The 20,200-nt window shown below is 47.7% G+C and overlaps 2 protein-coding genes across 9 annotated transcripts in view; one reads left to right on the top strand and one right to left on the bottom strand.

Annotated features, from left to right (window-relative positions):
- Nucleotides 1-15,882, top strand: part of WDR33 (WD repeat domain 33) — a 107,248-nt gene extending 91,366 nt beyond the window's left edge. Inside the window, exons 16-22 of one of the 8 annotated variants that reach the window (XM_060624801.2) lie at nucleotides 71-1,141; nucleotides 3,756-3,864; nucleotides 6,925-7,363; nucleotides 11,582-11,745; nucleotides 11,858-11,950; nucleotides 12,822-13,037; nucleotides 15,239-15,882. In XM_060624801.2, the coding sequence (XP_060480784.1) occupies nucleotides 71-1,141; nucleotides 3,756-3,864; nucleotides 6,925-7,363; nucleotides 11,582-11,745; nucleotides 11,858-11,950; nucleotides 12,822-13,037; nucleotides 15,239-15,468 (2,322 nt within the window). In that variant the 3' untranslated portion in view covers nucleotides 15,469-15,882. Of the gene's footprint in view, nucleotides 1-70; nucleotides 1,142-3,755; nucleotides 3,865-5,134; nucleotides 5,244-6,924; nucleotides 7,364-11,581; nucleotides 11,746-11,857; nucleotides 11,951-12,821; nucleotides 13,038-15,238 lie in introns of those variants that run through there. The other 7 variants (XM_078451428.1, XM_078451427.2, XM_060624802.2 and 4 more) reach the window with 7 other exon arrangements.
- Nucleotides 15,883-16,902: 1,020 nt separating this feature from the next.
- Nucleotides 16,903-19,774, bottom strand: SFT2D3 (SFT2 domain containing 3). Its single transcript, XM_060624819.2, has one exon. It carries the CDS (start codon nucleotides 19,657-19,659, stop codon nucleotides 19,018-19,020), a length of 642 nt encoding a protein of 213 aa, XP_060480802.1. The 5' UTR covers nucleotides 19,660-19,774; the 3' UTR covers nucleotides 16,903-19,017.
- Nucleotides 19,775-20,200: the final 426 nt, after the last annotated feature.

Genomic DNA, 20,200 nt, shown 5'->3' with positions numbered 1-20,200 from the left:
AAGTGATAGCAATATTGTCATCGTTGAGGGCTGCGGCATATTTATCAGTGTGTTTGTTCTTTCTTTCCAGCAACTTAAAATTGAAAGACTTGCACAGAAACAGGCTGAGCAAATTCAGCCTCCTCCTTCATCTGGCACTCCTCTCCTCGGACCCCAGCCCTTTCCAGGACAAGGTCCAATGTCTCAGATTCCTCAAGGTTTTCAACAACCCCATCCATCTCAGCAGATGCCAATGAACATGGCTCAAATGGGGCCTCCGGGGCCGCAGGGACAGTTTAGACCCCCTGGACCCCAGGGACAAATGGGACCACAAGGTCCTCCACTGCATCAGGGAGGTGGGGGGCCACAAGGATTCATGGGACCACAAGGGCCCCAGGGCCCACCCCAGGGGTTGCCGAGGCCTCAGGACATGCATGGGCCCCAAGGAATGCAAAGGCATCCTGGACCTCATGGCCCTTTGGGACCTCAAGGACCACCTGGACCACAGGGTAATTCTGGTCCTCAAGGTCATATGGGGCCTCAGGGTCCACCTGGCCCACAAGGTCACATAGGCCCCCAAGGCCCACCTGGTCCCCAGGGTCACTTGGGCCCTCAGGGGCCTCCTGGTACTCAAGGTATGCAGGGACCACCTGGTCCCAGAGGAATGCAAGGACCTCCTCACCCTCATGGGATCCAAGGTGGGCCAGGGTCTCAAGGGATCCAAGGTCCTGTGTCTCAGGGACCTCTGATGGGATTGAATCCAAGAGGAATGCAGGGTCCTCCAGGCCCCCGAGAGAACCAGGGTCCTGCTCCCCAAGGGATGATGATGGGCCACCCGCCTCAAGAGATGAGAGGACCTCACCCTCCAAGTGGACTGCTGGGACACGGCCCTCAGGAGATGCGAGGCATGCAGGGGCCTCCAGCCCAAGGGTCCATGCTAGGCCCTCCCCAGGAATTGCGGGGGCCTCCAGGCTCACAAGGTCAGCAGGGGCCGCCCCAGGGCTCTTTGGGGCCTCCACCCCAGGGTGGCATGCAAGGGCCCCCTGGACCTCAGGGACAGCAGAACCCGGCAAGAGGGCCACATCCATCTCAAGGGCCAATACCATTCCAGCAGCAGAAAACAGCTCTGCTAGGTGATGGGCCTCGGGCCCCCTTCAATCAGGTATTATTTATTTCTAACTTCTAGGCATTACACATTGGGAAAATATGCCCTGCACAGAAGTGGCCCTTCCAGATGCTATGGGAAGCCGTCACAGTTCGTATCAGGGGCTCTCAAGTAGTGATGGTGGCTTGAGAGTAGCATCATGGCTGAAGAAGCAAATGAGAATAATTAAATGGACCATTATACATAATGTAATATGAATCTTTTCAATAGCAGTTATTCCAGAAAAGATCAACTCTTAGTTTAGTACAGTTCCTAATTGTCCCTGGGGCTAAAAGAGCTGTGACCCTGAGGAAGAGGCATGGATGGCTTTGAGCCTGTCAGGCCTCCCCTTTCTGGGCTCTTCATGTTGTAGCCTGGTGTTTCACGGGCTGGTTTGCCTGCCGGCTCTACTCTTGAAGATAGGATGGAGTATGTAACTCACAAGTTTACAGCAGACTCTGATCTCACTATTTTCATTTCAGTGAATGCTTTTAGAGACCTCTGAGCCCGGAATTGTGCATTCTCAAATGATGCATCATCAAATGATGACCCTTTGGACAAAATTCTGTTCAGGGTTTTAGCTCACATGTCAATTTACTGGAGGGAATATTTCTGTAGACATTTTCTGGGCCCTTTTTTTGATGATTCTGTTTTGTTAGCCAAGTTTTATTACCCCTTGGCTGGGCTTGTGCTTTGAGAGGAGGGCTCAGGGTTCATGGGGGACTTAGAGAAAGACTGCATGAGCATGAATGGATTTGACAGTGTGGCTCTGTGGTTTTTATATTTTTCTCCGTTTCATAGTGTGGAAGCATTGTTTGGGTGTGAACAACTGGGTTTGTGTCCCTGAAGTCAGTTGTGGACCAAAAGTGAGTGAGTGAGTGAGCTAATGTTGACCCCCTGGGTCTTCACTGGGAGGCACTCGATCCACTTGGAGAGGATGTGCTGCTGATGCTGCATGTGCAGAACACGGCCCGTTTTGCTTTTTCAGACACCTGAGAATCTGTCACATGAAGATGACCGTAGGGTCTACTGAATTAAAATAGCTAAATAAGGTTACACATTACCCTTCTGTAGATCTCCCAGGATTTAGAGGTGTCACAGTAGCAAAGAACCCGATGGTAGTTGAGTTTCTTTCCAGAATCTGTTGGGCATGTTTTAGAATTTAGGATGAGTGGAATAAATCTAGGTTGATCGTCCTTAACTGCCCTAAAACTGGAAGTGTTATAGATTTTATTAACACACAGAGCATTTGTGTGTGTTTACAGTATCAGTTACCTAACCTTATGGCAATGAATTAACTGCTTTCATTTGAAGGACAAAAATAGTGATGAACTTTAGCTACCACATTATGACTGAAATTATAAACATGTCAGATTTAAGAGGATAGGCCTGAGTTTCTGGGACAGTTCAGTAAGAGTTTTTATTGTATCAAGTAGTGACAGATTTTATACATGAAAGGCGTAATGGTTCTAAAGACTCATTAGTTGACCTAAGGAATGAGTGTGAAGATTTGATACATTATAGGACATTTCAAATCTCAAGAGTTGCCTGATAAACATCTTTGGTCATATTTTTTATATGCTGAAATTTGACTTTCTTCACTTTGATGAAGCCAACTATTTAAACCCATTGTGTCAGTTGGTTTAATTTAGTGAAATTGCTTTCTGGTGCTAAAGTAACAGCTTGAGAGATGTTGATAAGAGCAGTCTTTGGGTCAGGGGGAGAGGAAACAAAGGACGGAAATTACTGGTGTTGAGTTAATGGTGGCCTTGTAGCCGCATGCCACATGTCCTGTCATGGCTGCTCTTTCATGGAGCTGGTTTGGAATGTGCAACTACTGTTTTCATAGTAGGTCCAGCCACCAAATGCATTTTTTATATAAAGGAATTTGTTAAGAGACCTGATCCAAGGTCATTGGACAGTGTGGAGACTCAGAATTTAGGCGTGGCTGGGTAAAAATGCAGAGTCTTGGGGACACGCTGGAGTGAACTCTGGGGTTCCCGAGCGCAGGGACAGAGGATCAGAGCAGCAGGTTTGTGTCTGCAGGGACCTAAGGAGTCTGGTAGGGTCCCAGGTGATTCAGCTGGGAATGAGAAGTAGGTGCTGAGGATGGGAAATGAGGAGGTCGAGAAAGAGGGAGGGAAGGAGGTGGTGGGAGAAAGCCGGTGTGGACGAACTCCTTTCTTCTGCCTCTTCAAACCCAGCCCTAGCCTCTTGAGAGGACTGATTATTCTCTGTAGCTGGAAGGGAGTCTTGAGTGTGAGAGCAGAGTTTACCTGTCCCGGCAGATTTCCAGATCTTCACTTTGGCTGGAAGTTCCTCCTTTATGCAGAGTGTTATGTAGGATTTCTGACTTTCCATTGTGGTTCTTACTTGGCATTACAGGTAAAGATCTAGCTTTACATGAAACCTGTCATCAGGTTTAAAATGTAAGTGTTTCATTTTATTATGGTAAGAGAAGTGTCTCCTCCCAATCTAAGGACCATTTTACTATAATGTCACTAGCTGTATATTTACTGCTGGAGGCTTTGGGGCAACCTAGTGTTTTAATCTTGTCACATTATGATGAAATTGCTATTCATGAAGCACAAGCCTATGATTTCACACCCCCGCTTTAAAAACATCTTTTCAGGAAGGACAGAACGCAGGCCCCCCACCCCTGATACCAGGCCTAGGGCAGCAGGGAGCACAAGGTCGCATCCCCCCTCTTAACCCTGGACAAGGACCTGGCCCTAACAAAGGTAAATATCTGCTTGGCTGAATAAGGGATTGCATTCTACTACCTCTGGGTAAATCTCACAGTAAATAGTTTATTGGTAAGTAACTGATAGAATGGGCACTTGAACCTATAGGAAAACTAGGAGCACAGTCACTTCAGGTAAAGGCTTTGTTAACAGTGTTTTCTTAGACTTGCTTTGGTTAGCTGGAAATGCCGCCCCGAGGAGGTGGCAGCTGGCAGTGAGACTGCTGGGACGACCCCTGGGAGAAGGGCCTGTGCCTCGGACAGTCGGCCGCGTGCCTCTCTTGGGAGCGGGAGCGACTCCTGTGCACACTGAGTGCACATGCATGTCGTTAACATCCTGGAGAGCTCAGCTGCTTCCACTTACAGGTTTTGATGAGGTCATGAATGCAGAGGTTTTAGTAGTGTTTTTCATATCACCCTCTTCTGCCCCTGAGTTGTGCCACATATTGAATGCTTTAGCTGCTTATATTGTTCTGCATGATTCACTAAGAAAAAGAAGAAAGCAATGTACTGATGCATCAGGTTCTTGATCTTATGGAAAGCACAGAGATGAGAACTGTCAGTATCAAGATGTAAGGCTGTTTGGAAGTTGAGTTCATTGCAGGAGTTGAAGGAGAGCACAGAGGCAGCCCCTAGTCTCGTTCACATGTTGTGCTGTCACACGAGAAGGGCTGGAGCGGGACCGAGGGGGCCGCAGGCTGCTGGCTGCAGAGGGCAAGGGCAGGACTATGAGGGGTGTGGATGGAGGGCAGGTTGGAGGTGCAGGCGTTGGAGTCAGTGTGCTTCTCACAGGGAGGACACAGGCCCGAAACCTAGGAGCACTGTGGAGGCTGCACTTCAATGAACTTCAGTCCCTGTAATTTTTAATGAGCGGAGCCCACAGCACTCTGTGGGACGTTACATTTCTTGCCCTCACTTTATCAAATTACCATCAGCATTTTGCAGCACTAGGACTTTGGGAGAAGCAGCACGTCCTAGGAAAGGGAGCAGTAAAGAGATTAGGAGAATCTTTATGGTAGTCTCATTGCATGGAAGTGGTGGCCAACAGGGAAACAGAGAAAGCAGGAACCCATCTTTGGAATTTGGGGACCCTGAGAAAAGAAGAGTCTGTTACCCACAAGGTACAGCTATCAACGAACTGAGAGCCTGCCTCTCTTCCTCTCCCCTACCTTGTGTCTGTCTCCACCTATTTCCCTCTCCTCCTTGCTCTTCCCCTTTTCTCTTTACCTCTCTCTCTCTCTCTCTTCCTCCTCTCTTTCTCCTCCCAGGGACCAAAGGGAGAAGGGAGAGCCGAGAAAGTGGCCCTGCCATCCCCTACTGGATTAACCAACGCCGCCGCCCCACCACCGGTGGCCACACCCCTTCTAATTTGTAGTGGTGGGTTTCTTTCCTTGGAGGAGCCAGGGTACTTTTAAACAGATAGAGGTAATGGGAGGATTATTATTCATAGGTAAGTCCAAATGGAATGTGTTCAGCTTCCTCAGGTCAAAGTCTGCTGTGTCTGAGATCACACCAAGTTCAAGCAACTTAAAGTCAGAGAAGAAGCCATTAGCTGTAGGAACCCACTGAGAAGTGGGGGGGCCACTTTATAGTAGGAAAGGGCCCTGGGATTTGCAAACTGACTGAACAAAGAGGCAACTTAGAAGGTGCTTTCCTCAGCATGGAGAGGACTGGTTTACTGAAGGAAAGAGCGGGAGGCAGGAAGAGCTTAGGAGCAGAGAGAACCCTTCTAGTGGTGTTTTTTTATACTGATATTTACAAGTTTTTTATTCATGTTGAATGGTGAGGCGGGATTGAAATGGCCAAGAGAAAGGAACAAAAGGGATGAGGAAGGGCATGGGAGGGGAAAAAGCTGGCTGGCTGTGGCTCGAGGAGAGGGTATTCATCTTTATTGCCAGGGAGAAGCGGGGAAAGGCACGAGCGGGGCAGGAGGAGGCATTCGGAGGAAGTCCATCCTAAAAACCTAGTTGTTTTGGAACAAGAGGGGCCCTTTGCTACCTACCTTTAAAAATGCTTGGTTTGAATTGTACGCTGACAGAAAACAGGTACCCATTTACGATGGCTGCAGTAGTTCAGTAGCCAGGAGAACAAATCCCTCCAAGGTTAAGAAGTGAGCTAAGGTAACCATCACAAGTTTAATTGGCCTGTTTCCATTTTTATTCAGGATGTTGAATATATTACATATATTAAAGTATTTTCAAAAAATCTCTAGTGGGTTTCCAAACGCTGTCTGCAAAGAATGGTGATAATTCTTACAGATGAGGGATATATATCATTCATGCGAAGGGGCAGGAAAATGTGTTTGTATAAACCCCCAAACTGAAGCATAGCAAGGCTGTTTGGTCACCAGGCAGTTATTAGGGAGGCCTGTGGTTCCATGTGCTTTTCAGAGGATTTTGTTAAGAGTCAAAGTGTGCTTTGTTACTGACCCAAGCTGTCCATTTCTCTGATGGGCTTGAATAAAGTATTCCCTGTCAAAAAAAAAAAAAAAAAAAAAAAGAAAGTGTGAGTTAACGAATCAATTAAATGAAGTGGAGGATAAAAGGGCGACCTCAGGGGTGGAGGAAGTGGAGGTACAGCACCCTGGGCTTTGAGGGCCTTTTCAGGTGTAGAGGTGGCCTCCCTATGCTTGGCTTTCTGGCCTGCTGCATGGGTGTCCTCTGCCATCTCCTCCCTGGGTAGGGGGCAGGCAGGCCTAAGGAAGTCACTGAAGGAATGGGGACAGGAAGGGGTGCTCGTCCTTATGCCTGTGAGACTCATGTTTTTTGAATTAATCCTCACAGCAGCCAAGTAGTTGCTAATCTCATTTGAGATTAATAATTTGCCCTAGGTGGAGTTGCTTAGCTAGTGAGTGATGAGGTTGAAATCTGCACCCCAAAACCTACATTCTTCCATTAGATGATGCCTGAGGGATTTGTCTCCTGAGTGTGCTGAGAGCTAAGGAGGGAAAACATTCTAAATGCCAGAATGCTTTCTGAGAGTTTAAGATGCTGAAAATCAGACCTGTGTTGGCAGGATTCCTGGAAGACAAGGTAAAAATCAGCTTTGTTTCCTTTAGGTGACTCACGCGGCCCTCCAAACCACCACATGGGCCCCATGTCAGAGAGGCGGCATGAGCAGAGCAGCGGCCCTGAGCACGGGCCTGAGAGGGGGCCTTTCCGGGGCGGCCAGGACTGCAGGGGTCCCCCTGATAGGCGTGGCCCTCACCCCGACTTCCCTGACGACTTCAGCAGACCAGATGACTTCCACCCGGACAAACGCTTTGGCCACCGATTACGTGAATTTGAGGGGCGAGGAGGACCTTTACCACAAGAAGAGAAGTGGAGGCGCGGGGGCCCCGGGCCTCCGTTTCCGCCTGATCACAGGGAATTCAGCGAGGGGGATGGCCGGGGCGCAGCTCGGGGCCCTCCGGGGGCTTGGGAAGGCCGCAGACCTGGAGATGAACGATTCCCCCGGGATCCTGAGGACCCACGTTTTCGAGGGCGCAGAGAAGAAAGGTGGGACGGACGCTTTGTCTGCTAGCTCTTCCCTGGAGCTGTGGCCCTGTTCTCTCCCCAGAAGTCTCTTTCCTCTTTCGCTGGGCAGGGGGCACTGGACTGATTGCTAGTTCTACCCTCTTTAGGTTTTGCGTTTAGACTTGAAGCGAGTAATTATGCTTTTTAACCTTTTTGTGCTTCTTTTTTATCTTTGCAATTTAGGAATCTTTTTGTTTTTGCTTACTTTTTGGTTCTTTTAAAGAGATGTGAGCATCAGGATAGTATCAAGTTTCTGGGGCCTGATTAGGAGGCACCAGCTTCTCTTAGAATGATGCAGTAGGATACAGATAATCCAGGTGGAGAGTAAAGGAATTATGAGATTGTTTTTGTGTAATTGCCTAAAGAGCTTAACACCGTGGAATCAAGCTGAAAAATTATTCTGCTGCTGAATTAGGGCAAGGTCAGGCTTGAGCACTCAGCTTGCCTGGGGTAAAAAAGGTATAAAGAAATAAGGAGCAAAAACAAGAATTAGTGAATCGCAGATGAGACAGAAAATAATCAGGGGTGATGATAATTGAGCATTTCTGTGTGCCACTGAATTGTGAGATCGGTGTTCTTGTCAGCAGTGTCCAGATGAGGGGCCATGCTGAGAATCAGCAGTTTGACGTTAGGACAGGTGGACGCGTCGGACAGGCGGAAGTGTCCCAGCGGCTTCAGGCCAGGCTGGCAGACTGCGGTGCTGGTGCTGTGTGCCACTCCTGCTTTCCATCCCTGCCGCAGTGTTTCCTGTCACATTTGGACCATTGCTAGTAGAGGATAGAGTCAAGGGTTGGCATTCCCTCCTCCTCACAGGATGTGTTAGACAAGAATGGTTGATAAGATGGCCAAGGGGTGTGGGGGAGCAGCCATCAGAGGGGAGTTCTTTAAAAAGACGTAAGGGCTCCTAGTTTTCTTGAGGGCCTGTCTTAATGGTATCCGAGGTATACCAGTGGTGTTCAAGGATCTTCGAAACGGCTCTGTGTGTCTGCAGGAGCTGCATCTCCAGTGGCTTTGGCATCAGCATAACCTTCACCAATTTCCTGAATCTCTGCACCTTGTTCAGTTTCAGATTTTACTGTGCCTCAGTTTGTATTGTATTTCATCTGTTAGCGACAGACCCGCAGCCTAGTGCTCTTAATATCACTCTTCAAATAAGCCAGAGGTGCTCCTGCTCCTGTTGTGTGTGCTGTTTTCTCTGCCTGGAGCACAGTCCTGCAGACGTTTGTGGCTCACTGCAGTCAGAGCCCTCCTCCTCTCACCCCAGTTCTTTCACCCTGCTTCCTGTTTCTTCATAGCACTTAGCACTGCTTGACATTAAGCAATGTGTTTATTTCTTATTATGTGTATCTCCCAGGAACATGACCACTTCCCCAGGGCAGGGGCTTTGTTTATGTACCTCTGTGGCCTCAGGACCCAGAGCAGTAATGGTGACACAGCATGGGTGCTCAGTAACTGTTGAATTAGTGAATCTGTCAAATGGGGAGAGGTATTTGAGAAGGATCAGTTCATTCGGGGATGTACTCATCAGCTCATACTGCCATAACAAGATACCAAGGACTGGGGAAGTTTAAATAACATGAGTCTGTTTTCTCACAGTTCTGGAGGCTTGAAGACACGGGTCCAGGTCCAGCAGGGTGGGTTTTTGGTGAGACTTATCTCCCTGGCTTGCAGGCAGCCAGCCACCTTCTCCCTGTGTCCTTGCACAGTAGAGAGACAGTGAGCTAGCCCTTGCTGGTGTCTTTCTTATCAGGACACTGATCCATCACAAAGCCCCCATGCCCATGACCTCCCCTAATCTTAATTACCCCTCACAGGCCTGTTTCCTAATACCATCCCATTGGGGATTTGGGCTTCCATGTACAAGTTTTACAGAGGACACGTTTAGTCCTTGATAGGAGCTACTTTCTAATGAGGGTACATTAGATTCTCTTGTCTTGTCGTAACTAGGGCAGCCTTGTAATGGTTGCCTGGCCAGTCCTGTGGTGTTTGGGGGCGTGGGGATTCTCCCCAACTCTGTCCCAGGGAGACAGCACCCTCTGCTGTACTTTTCCTGCTCCACTCATCTCCTTTTGGCCAATTCCACCTTTACCTTTAGTTGTTATTTCAGCCAGTGTCCTGGGCACACCCTCTTTGCTTGCAGGAGCATGAGTCATCAGGGTCCACAGGACCAAGACAGTTCTTAAAAAAGATAGCTGGGGTGGAAAAGGGAAAGCTCTTTTTACACTAAAACCCTGTATAGATCACTCCACAGATTCCTTACTTGTGAAGGAAAGAAAGTGTACATTTGCAACAGTGAAATTTGGTTCAGCACACCACTTTTACCTCATAAACAGGCAGACAACCTGGCATCACTGAGACGGTATAAGCAGTTTTGCCAAAAAGGTTTAACTTGAGTCTAGTCATGAGGAAATAGATAAATTTAAATTGTGGTACATTCTATAAAATACCTAGATGGATTTTTTTTTTTTAATTTTAAAATTTAATTTAGAGAGTGCATGTGTGTGAGTCAAGAGGGGCAGAGGGAAAGAGAGAGAGAATCTTTTTTTAAAAATATTAATTTTTGAGAGAGAGAGAGAGAGAGAGAGAGAGAGAGAGAGAGAGAGAGAGAGAGAGAATCCTAAGCAAGCTCCATGCTCAGTGCAGAGCCTGACATGGCGCTGGATCTCATGAACAGTGAGATCATGACTTGAGGTGAAATCAAGAGTCGGATGCTCAACCAGTTGAGCCACCCAGGCTCCTCGTTTTATCTGGATGTAATCTTAAAAAATGCTGGGATCATGAAAGATCAAATATAGGAAGGTCCTAGATAAAGTAGACCAGAGACAGGGCCGCTAAATAACAGTATATGATCAGGACTGAAATCTATATTTAAAAACAACTATAAAGGACATTTTGAAGACAATGGGAGAAATTTGAATTGGACTGTATTAAAGAATATTCCATGTTATTCAAGTGGTAATGGTATTGTTCTGTAGGAGAAAGTCCTTGTACTTAGAAGAAACATACTGAGGTGTTAGGGATGAGGGTCATGTTGTTGGCAACTGATTTTGAAATGGCTTAGAAAGTGGATTTGTAAGTAGATGGAGAGAGAAGATAAAGTACACATGGCAGTGTCCTAAGAACTGATGACTCTAAAAAAACAAAATGAAGAGAACTGATCAGTCTAGGTGAAGGACACATGGGTGTTTGTTCTGTTCTTTTAACTGTGTTCTTGGTTTGGAATTTTGCAAAGTGAAATGTTGGAGTAAAAGATAACTGAATGGAGACTCAGGAAAAGTGGAAGGCCTGGCTGCTCGCGTAGACTGGCCCTGTGCCCTCACTCCTCCTGACCCATTCTCCAGCCCCGAGGCCTCTCTCCACGTGCTCATGCCCCATTTATGCTTGTAGGCCCCTTTTCTGCTTCCCCACAGGCCTCCTCTGGCTCGGACACTCTTCTTGTAATGGCTGTGCTTTGGCAGTACTCTTGGCCAACTTGGCCTCCAGTCCAGAATCCTGAGGGACAGTGAACCTGTCCGCCAGCCAGGGCTCTAAGCTGCCAGCTAGCCAGTGTGGGGGCTGCCAAGTGCCTGCCTGTACAGCAGTCAGCTGTGGAGTGGAGCTGTGGGTGAAGTTCATGGCCAGCCCTGCATAGAAGCGGTGGGCTAGGGCAGACGGGAGAGCAGATGTTCCCAAATGAGTCTGGTACAGTTGGCAGTCATAAATCTGTACCCTCCCTTTTCTGATTGTAAATGATCATGAAAAATACTGGGAAGGCAGTGGTAAAAGAGCATGGGCTGGAGGCAAGACTGGCTGAGTTCAAATCCCAACACTTACTGTGTGTCATAAATAAATGACGTTACCTCTCTGTGCCTCAGTGTACTCATGGGTAGAATGGAATTAATAATGGGGTGCTGAGGATGAAATGAAATCTGAAAGTGAAAGCATGATTATTAGCACTTAAAATGTATTCACTGCTTTCGTTACTCCTAAAAGCTTTCGGAGAAAATGAACATAACCCTACATTTTCCTTCCTGTTTTTGCCTTTAATATTGGGACTATAAAATCTGTACTTAAAAAAAAAAAATACATAATTTTATTTTGTTTTCCTCCCATTTAACATTAATATCATACTTTCTTACACCATTATGTTTCTTTGAAACATGAACTCAAGAGCTGTGAGGGGTTTCATCAGGTGGATATTTTGCTGCTTTTCCCTGACAGCTTTAGAAGAGGAGCACCCCCAAGACATGAAGGCCGTGCCCCGCCCCGAGGTAGGGATGGCTTTCCTGGTCCTGAAGACTTTGGTCCAGAGGAGAATTTTGATCCTTCTGATGAATCGGCCCGAGGAAGAGATCTCCGAGGTCGAGGTCGGGGTACCCCGCGAGGTGAGTGTGTGCTGAGGATGCTGGGCTTAGCAAGGATGGGCTGGAGAGTTTGCCGCTGGGGACACACCTGAAATGGTCTGTGAGTGTGGTGTTGTGTTGTTCCCGTGTGTAGGAGGAAGGAAGGGTTTGCTCCCCACTCCTGATGAGTTCCCTCGCTTTGAAGGAGGACGGAAACCAGACTCCTGGGATGGAAATAGAGAGCCAGGTAAGGAAGGAGAGCTGCTGTGGCTTCTGGTGATCCGAGCCCAGCCGCTCATAGAGTGTGGTCTGGGGACTTCTGGGGGCCCACCAGGTCCGTTTTCTTTACTGTTTATTTATTTTGAGAGAGAGAGAGAGAGATAGAGACCAAGTGGGGGGAGGGGCAGAGAGAGAGGGAGACAGAGGATCCCAAGCAGGCTCCTCACTGTCAGTACAGAGCCAGATGCGGGGCTCAGACTCACAAACCATGAGATCATGACCCGAGCCAAAACCAAGAGTCGGACACTTAACCAACTGAGTCCACCAGGTGCCCCCAGGTCCTCTCTTTTCTAACTCACATTTCCATGGGAAGATGGATTGTCTTCAGATCCTTGAGGCAGCAGCATTTTATTGCAGTAGATTGAGTGCAGAAATGGCTGGGAGAATCCACCTTTCTTCTTCTTGAGCCCGATGTCAGAGGGGTTTGTCTAAATAGAAAACATTACCATTCTTTCCACGAAGTGGCTTTGTTTTCAGAAAATATAGTTAAATGCATTAAAGTTTTCTCAGCTTTAATTGCTAGTATGGCAAATTTTATGAAATATAAGTCTCATAAATTAAATCTCAGTAATTTTTAAGAGTGTAAAGACATCCTGAGACTAAAAAGTCTGAGAACCACTTTTCTGGACGCTGCCTGTCTCTTATTTTAAGAGGTACGTTGATTTCTGATCTTGACCTTTTTTTATGTACTCGTGATGTGGCCTAGGTGGGTGTTCAGCATACCTTTCTTGCATGAATGAACATTGGTTCTCAAGTTGGTACTAAATAGTATGATTTCCACCTGCTTTCGGTCACACTAGAAGATTGTCAGATGCTTAGCCTTGTGTCTCCCGTTTCAGGGCCAGGTCATGAACATTTCCGTGATGCTCCGCGCCCTGATCATCCCCCTCACGACGGTCATTCCCCAGCTAGCAGAGAACGTTCCTCTTCTCTGCAGGGCATGGACATGGCATCCCTGCCACCCCGAAAGCGCCCCTGGCACGACGGGCCGGGGACCTCGGAGCACAGAGAAATGGAAGCCCCGGGGGGTCCGTCTGAGGATCGAGGAGGCAAAGGTCAGTGGAGGCCAGTGATCAACAGTGGTGGGAGCTCTGTCAAGAAGGCTGCGGGGCCATAGGCCAGCCCCATCCCTGTGTTCCTGTTCTATCCGTTCTGGGCAGGATACCCAGGGTCCTTCCTCCATTCTCCCCTCCAGGTCTTAGGCTGTGTAAAGGCACATGTCCCCAAATGTGCTACAGATATAGCTTGTTGGGGCTCATGCCAACAGTCTGAGCCCTCACTCAGTGATTGCAGGCTCATCCTCTGCATTAGCCTCCTTCACTTGCTTCTGAGAGTCCCCTCCCTCGTTCCTTCAGGTTTCCACTCCTGCTGTCAGGGTACCTCAGAGCAGGATGTCTCATGCTCTCGTTGGCACATGTGTTGTCTGCTTCTGGCTGCTCCCGGCCCTCCAGGCTTTCCTCGGTGGCAGGAACAATGGTCTTCTCCCAGCTTCTGTGTTTTCCGGGTCTGGAAGGAACTGCTGATGCTCAGAGTCACAAAGACTTTGAGGAATATGGTCCGGAAGGGGTGTTTTCAGGGGCAGTAGATTACTTCTACAGCGTGAAACTTGGGAACTTTATTTTGGATGTAGCACTTTTAGCCAGGAACAGTAGCCACCATGTGGTCTCAGATTAGGCTGGGCCACTGCATATGTGGTAGTTTGGAGGCTGCTAGAAAGTAAGCCCAGTTAACCTGCCTCATATTTACAGTCTCTTCATTACAAAGTTGTGCTTTTTGTTTTTGGTGGTTCTTCTCAAAGCAAAACCCTCAGAAGCTACTTCATGTCACTGGTAGGTCTCCCTACCTAAGCACACATTTTTTTGCTGGTCAGTATGGGCACTTAGGACACCTGTGGGTCCCGAGCCAAGGCCACAGGGCTAGTGTGGAAATTACTTCCTAACGACATCTTCTCTGCCCAGTCACCTTCAGGTGGGTCTGGGCTACACTTTGTAGGAAAAGAAGCCAACATTTCCCCTTTGGCTAGCTTTCCTAACCTCCTTGTTTTACCTAGATTCACATTCCATTCAAAATTTTGAGACAAAAAAGAGGTGCCTGGGTGGCTTGGTTGGTTAAGCATCTGACTTCAGCTCAGATCATGATCTCACAGTTCATGGTTAAGCCCCACATTGGGCTCTGTGCTGACAGATCAGAGCCTGGAGCCTGCTTTGGTTTCTGTCTCCCTCTCTTTCTGCCTCTCCCCTGCTTGTACTCTCTCTCTCTCTCTCAAAAACAAAACAAAAAAAAACATTAAAAATTAAAAAAACATTAAGACAAAATAAAGTTGGCAGTTGTCTTCTGATAGTACATTATGGGAAATATGACCAAATTCAGCTCATGAGAAAAAAAATGTTTTAAGTCAGAATTTTAATATACCTAAAAGGTTTTTGTGTCCAAGTCTGGAACAGATAAAACTATCCCTGGGAGAGGGGGCGCCTGGGTGGCTCAGTTGGTTAAGTGTCTTACTTTGGCTCAGGTCATGATCTCAGGGTTTGTGGTTCAAGCCTTGTGTCAGGCTCTGTGCTGACAGCTCAGAGCCTGGAGCCTGCTTGGGATTTTGTGTCTCCCTCTCTCTCTGCTCCTCCCCCACTCGTGCTCTGTCTCTCAAAAATAAACATTGAAAAAAATTTAAACAAAAAAAACCTATCCGTGGGAGAAATAATTCTGAAAGCTGAGTTTTCTTTTTCCTTTTTTTAATTGCTTATTTTTAAAGAAATACTTTTACTATTTAAAAGAAAACAAAAATGCCACAGCTGTGGGATAATGATAATACATTGTAATTAACATCAACAGTTTGTATTTCTTAGTTGCTTCCAAAGTTCTTAGTTGCCTTTCAAGTCTCCCCAGAACAGAATAACCCCTGGTGGCACTTGAGAGTGAAGATACACTTGCTAGAGACGTGGCCCAGCGTGGTCTGTGGCTCCCAGAGGTGCTCCGTGTTTACCTTGGGTTTCCTGTCCTGTCCATCGCACAGCCTCAGGGAGCATGTGTGGTTGTTGAGGAGCATGGCCCCAGGCTGGATGGGATTGCGACAGTGGTGACCAGAGGGTGGAGGCACGACTTCTAACCCTCTGAGTGCCACTGCTCATGTCCTCAGAACTCTGTTTTAAAGACCCAGAGTGTTCCTTCCACTATCACCATTAAGAGTTTGCACCAGGACTTAGATTAACAGTCTCTGATATAAAAAAGTAACATGTGAAATCAATTTGTTTTCTTTCAGGCCGAGGGGGCCCAGGACCTTCCCAGAGAGTGCCAAAATCTGGGCGCTCCAGCTCCTTGGATGGGGATCACCACGACGGCTACCACAGAGATGAACCTTTTGGGGGCCCTCCGGGCAGCGGTACTCCTTCCAGAGGGGGCCGGAGCAGCAGTAACTGGGGTAGAGGGAGTAACATGAACTCTGGCCCGCCACGGCGAGGAGCTTCAAGGGGTGGTGGAAGGGGTCGGTAGAAGTTGGGGCTGAGTATCCCAAGGCCTCTCTGGACAGTATTTAAGAACTTCTTGTGGACTTACCAAGAGAAACAAAAGAAAGCCTGCACCATGTAGCCCTGAACTTTTTCTGGGGCAGCTGAAGCCCAGGAGTCCCTAATGAGGTCGAGATGAAGACTGCTGCTGGTGACCCAGAGTGGCCGGCCTCGTTCTGTCCTGTCCACCCTCACTGCCCTGACTCCCACTGTTTTGTGAAGAGAAAAGCTGGAATCTTTTTTTTTTTTTTTTTTTTAGGTGTCACGCGACATGGAGCCTCCACAAATTTAAGTTCATGTCCAATTGGAAATGTTTCTATATGTACAGTTTGTCAGAGAAAAACATTAAGTTGTTTTTGTATGAATACAGAATGTGATTTATGCAAGAAATAACAGAAAACTAGTTGTGAAATGCTTGCCTTAAGGAACCCTTCGTTCCCACCGCACCCAGGCTGCTGAGGGGTGTATAGTTACAGCTTGTATCTGTGAGCACACTTGATGGGTACCTCTAAGCCGTCGAAGTTAACTTTATCTGTGAACTTTGTCTTAAATCCTCCTCTACTCATTCTGTCACACTTATTTTTGTAAGAGTGAGAAATACTTTGAAACTATAATACAGTCTGATGTGGATCCAAAGCCTTAGCTACCCACCAGCTCTGGCAGGTGGAAAATTCTACTCCAAAGAAAAAAAATCTTCTGGCTGTGCAAGTAGGGGTTTGCCCTTGGGTGCATCTCCTGGTAATCACACTTAAGACTTGAATTCTCTTGTTCCTGATGAGAGGAACCTGATGTAAGCCAGAAATTAACTACGTGTACCCTTCTGATTACTGTACATCATGTCACAAATTGTTTAAGGAATAGACCAAATATCTCCTAAACAGTTTTGCAAAACTTTCTCTCCTACCAGTGTTTAAGGCAGGGAATAGTTCTAGCTTGAAGCCAGGAAGTTCTCATCCCCAACAAACTCCTTTAGTTTTAAATAAATGTTAACATTTGGCCCGGTTTGGATTGGAAGCAAAGGTTCAGTTTCGATAACCCCATATTTTCTCTACTGACACTTTGTTTTTATAAGAAAACTATTACTCAAAGGATATTCCCGTGGCCGCCCTAACATCTTATTACTTTGCCAGCTTCAATTTGGTACTGGAGACCAGCTGACCTGGCCAGTTCATTGGTGCTGGGAGTCTCAGCGTTTGCCTAGACAGGGATGCTGGCACAGGTGGACAGATAACAAAACCCTCTTAATTGGTTCCCTGTCAATGTAAAACATGGCAAAAGGTAAGTTATTTCTGCACACACACTGCTCTTCAGGGTGCTAGAACCTAGAGACTACAAGTGAATAATTTTCACTTTGTTTTGAAATATAAGGACGTTTACCAGCATGTCAATGTGAACACACGATTAGGAGGCTCCAGAATGCTTCAAGTTTGTGGGACGTTCTTTATTTGTCCTCCACTGGCACAGCTTAAGAAGTTGTAATCAAATTCCGATAAGCTAAAATGGGATCCAGGGACCAAACCCATATTGAGAGGCTTTTTCTGAGATTCATGTGCTAAGATCTTTACCATCATAACATTTTAGGCTTCAGCTTTAAACAATACAGTACCTCAGCAAACAGATAACCACATCACGTTTTGAGAAAGAATTCCTTTAAAAAAAACTGCAATCTTTACACTGTAATTTACTGAATACTTAGGAACTTTTAGAACATCACTACCAAGTACATACAAGGTATTGTGCTTTGAATTTTATAAATGCTACATTTTTGGTGAATTCTTGAGAAAATGCTGGGAAAACAATTTAAAAAAACCATAACAGCATCAACATAAAAATGGGCTAAACACTGTCAGATCTTCAGCTGTGCAAATTCTAGAGAAATTGAAAACTAGGACAGAGATTTAACTAGGGGATAGAAGGAGCAGCCAATGGCACAAGTTTTTTCCAATTACAAAAAAAAGTCCCTCTCTAAAAACATGTGCTTTTACTACAAACACCCTCTTGTCTGTTCCTCTTGAGGTAGGTAAGTAGCCCTGTTTACTGAAAGGGGAACAAGGCAGTAATTCTTAGAGAATACTGGGGTGCGGAGCCCCCAAGAAGTTGGGGCAGGGATTAGGACACTGATCAGGATCTAGGAATATAAATATTGAGCAAAAGGAGGCAATGCTCTATTGCTGCCTGACACACCTGTTTAGGCAAAGTGGAATCCAGCCCCAGAAAATTATTTTCAAACTGTGCAATCCAGTGCACAGAAAAGTAGTTCTCCACCTTAGCTGAACAGGGAATCATCTGGAGAGCTCTAAAAAAATTACTGAGGCCTGGGTTCCCCGCCACCCCTCTCCAGATTCTGGCTGAATTGATCTGGTTCTTCAAGTAATTTTGATGTGAACTGAGACCCACTGATAAAGAATTTGAAAATCCTAAGTACATTTACTTTCTAGTTAATATAGAGCTACTGACAAAACTTGTTTTCTGGACTCATCAGAATACTGAGTCCGAACTTTTTGGCAATACATTAGGGTATGCAATAAAGTCAAAGACAAGAGTAAATGCTGAACCTAAGAGGCAACTTGTCAGATATGAAAAGCATCTTACACTGCATTAGAATCAGCCTACAAAATATAAATTGCACTTTAAAAAGCAGGTAATAAAACTAGGAATGATAAATTAGGACTTGTAGAAATCCATGATTTCCGTCAAATACAGAACTTTGCATGTAGAAGTCTCTTGTCTGGCAAGAGTCCCCAACCCAGTTCTGCCCAGGGACCTCTCATAGCATCATCGACAGGTCATGCTTGGGGCATTTACTTTTTGGTCCGTCGCTTTCATGTCTAATACAAAACCAATTTTCCTTCAATTTTATAAGGCACCATATTTACAATTTCACTTAAAAAAAAAAAAAGAAAAGAAAAACCGAGGTAGACGGTCTTAACTAAAGTACTTAAATAAAAATCTGGTGGCTAAATTTAGTGTTTAATTTGATACGCTTAAGAATCCACTCATTGAGGAATAAATTTTCGAGAGCAAAGAAAAGGGTATTGTAGCTAAGCTACTACAATCTACCACTGGATTTCTGAAACGACAAAAGGTAAAAGTCTGAGAAAAGTCACAAGGGCAGCTAATTAAAACCGAAGAGCCATTCATTTTTTACTGCGCTCAATCTAAGACCACGGTTAACGCAAAAGCAATTTACCGTGTTTCACAGCAGTACTCTCACCAAATCAACCACAACATCTCGATTTCATAGCACATGCAACAGTAAGGCGGAAGACGCTGAAACCGAAGAGCTTCCGAGGCGGCTCAAGTCTCAGTTTTAGAATAGCTGCTCAAAGGTGACAGGTTCGGTGGCACAACAACGGAGCAGCCTCTACCCAGCGCGATATGGAAGACGGCGGGCGCAGTCCTTGGCTCTGTCCGCGCCGCGCCAGGGACCGGCTCCCGGTGGTCTTCCGACGGCGCGTCCCGGGGCCGGGCTCCGCGTCGCCTCCGTACAGGACCTCCGTCCGTCCTTGCTCGACAGCACGGGCCCCGGGGCTTCTCACACCGGCAGCGCCTTGGCGAGGCCGGCTCCCGGGCCCAGGCGCCCGAACGCTAGCCGCAGCGCGGTGACCGCACCCCGCGGCAGGAGACCGAATAGCACGGACAGCAGAGCGGCCACCTGCACGCAGGCGCCTAGCGCCGTGAACAACGTACTGCGCAGCCCGAGCGCCGCGTACAGCGTGGCGCCCAGTGCGGCCACATAGAGCAGCGCTGGCCGCGACGCCGTCTCCTCGCCGCGCAGCAGGCGCCCGCACGCCGCGCCGCCACGCAATAGCGTGCCGCCAGCTAGCGCCAGCGCAGAGCCCAGGGACCAGAGCAGTGCGAACTTGCGGGCGCGCAGCAGCAGCACCGGCGCGTAGAGCGCGGCCAGGCCGAAGCAGAGCGCGGCCAGCAGCAGGCACACGCCGCTCGCCACCAGCCGCTGCGCGCGCGTCACGCTGGGAAAGCACTCTGAGGTCACTGCCGCCGTTGGCTCCGCGGGGCTCCGCGCCCACGTCCAGCGTAGACCGGCGCGGCCCAGCCACGCCCCCGCCGCGGGCTCCTCCGCCTTTTCCGCAGCGAGCAGCGGCTCTGCGGCCGCCAGCCCGCCGGCTTTCCCCTGCGCCAGATACTCCTGCAGCTGGCGGTGGAGGTCCGCCATTTTGGCCGGAGCAGCCGCGAGAGGGGAAGACTGGCGCCGACTTCCGGTTTTTCTCGGTCGCTGACGGAAGCGGCTCGTCTCCAGATGGCTGTTGGTCAGCCCCGGCGGGGGGGCGGGGCCTGCAGCTTGCGTGAAAGGGGCGGGGCCGCCCCTCTGCAGACTTCTGTCTGGGTTAGCAGCGGCCCAGGCTAACTGTTACAGGTGGGAGCTGTTACTGTCTGGATTATGTCCTGTCATTAAAAGTTAGTTGTGGGGCGGGGTGGGTTGTGGCTATAAAAGGATACACGAGGGACCCTTGGGGTGGCGATGGAACAGTTCTGTATCTTGAGCTTATGGGTATCAGTACCGTGCTGTAGTTTTGCAAGATGTTGCCATTGGGAGAATCTCCGTATTACTTAACACTGTATGCTAATCTGCAGTTCTTCATAAATTAATTTTTAAGAAAGCTCAGAGCTCAGGACTTAGGTGGTTTCTTTGGGAAGGCTTCCGGAATTGATAAATGAAGAGTTACCCCCCGCCACCCCCCCTCACCTACTTGCTT

The sequence above is a fragment of the Panthera onca genome, chromosome C1 (assembly GCF_046562875.1).
Source record: "Panthera onca isolate mPanOnc1 chromosome C1, mPanOnc1 haplotype 2, whole genome shotgun sequence".
Classification (NCBI taxonomy): Eukaryota; Metazoa; Chordata; class Mammalia; order Carnivora; family Felidae; genus Panthera; species Panthera onca.
The sequence above is the reverse complement of the archived record's forward strand: the minus strand, read 5'-3'. Positions and strand labels throughout refer to the sequence as shown.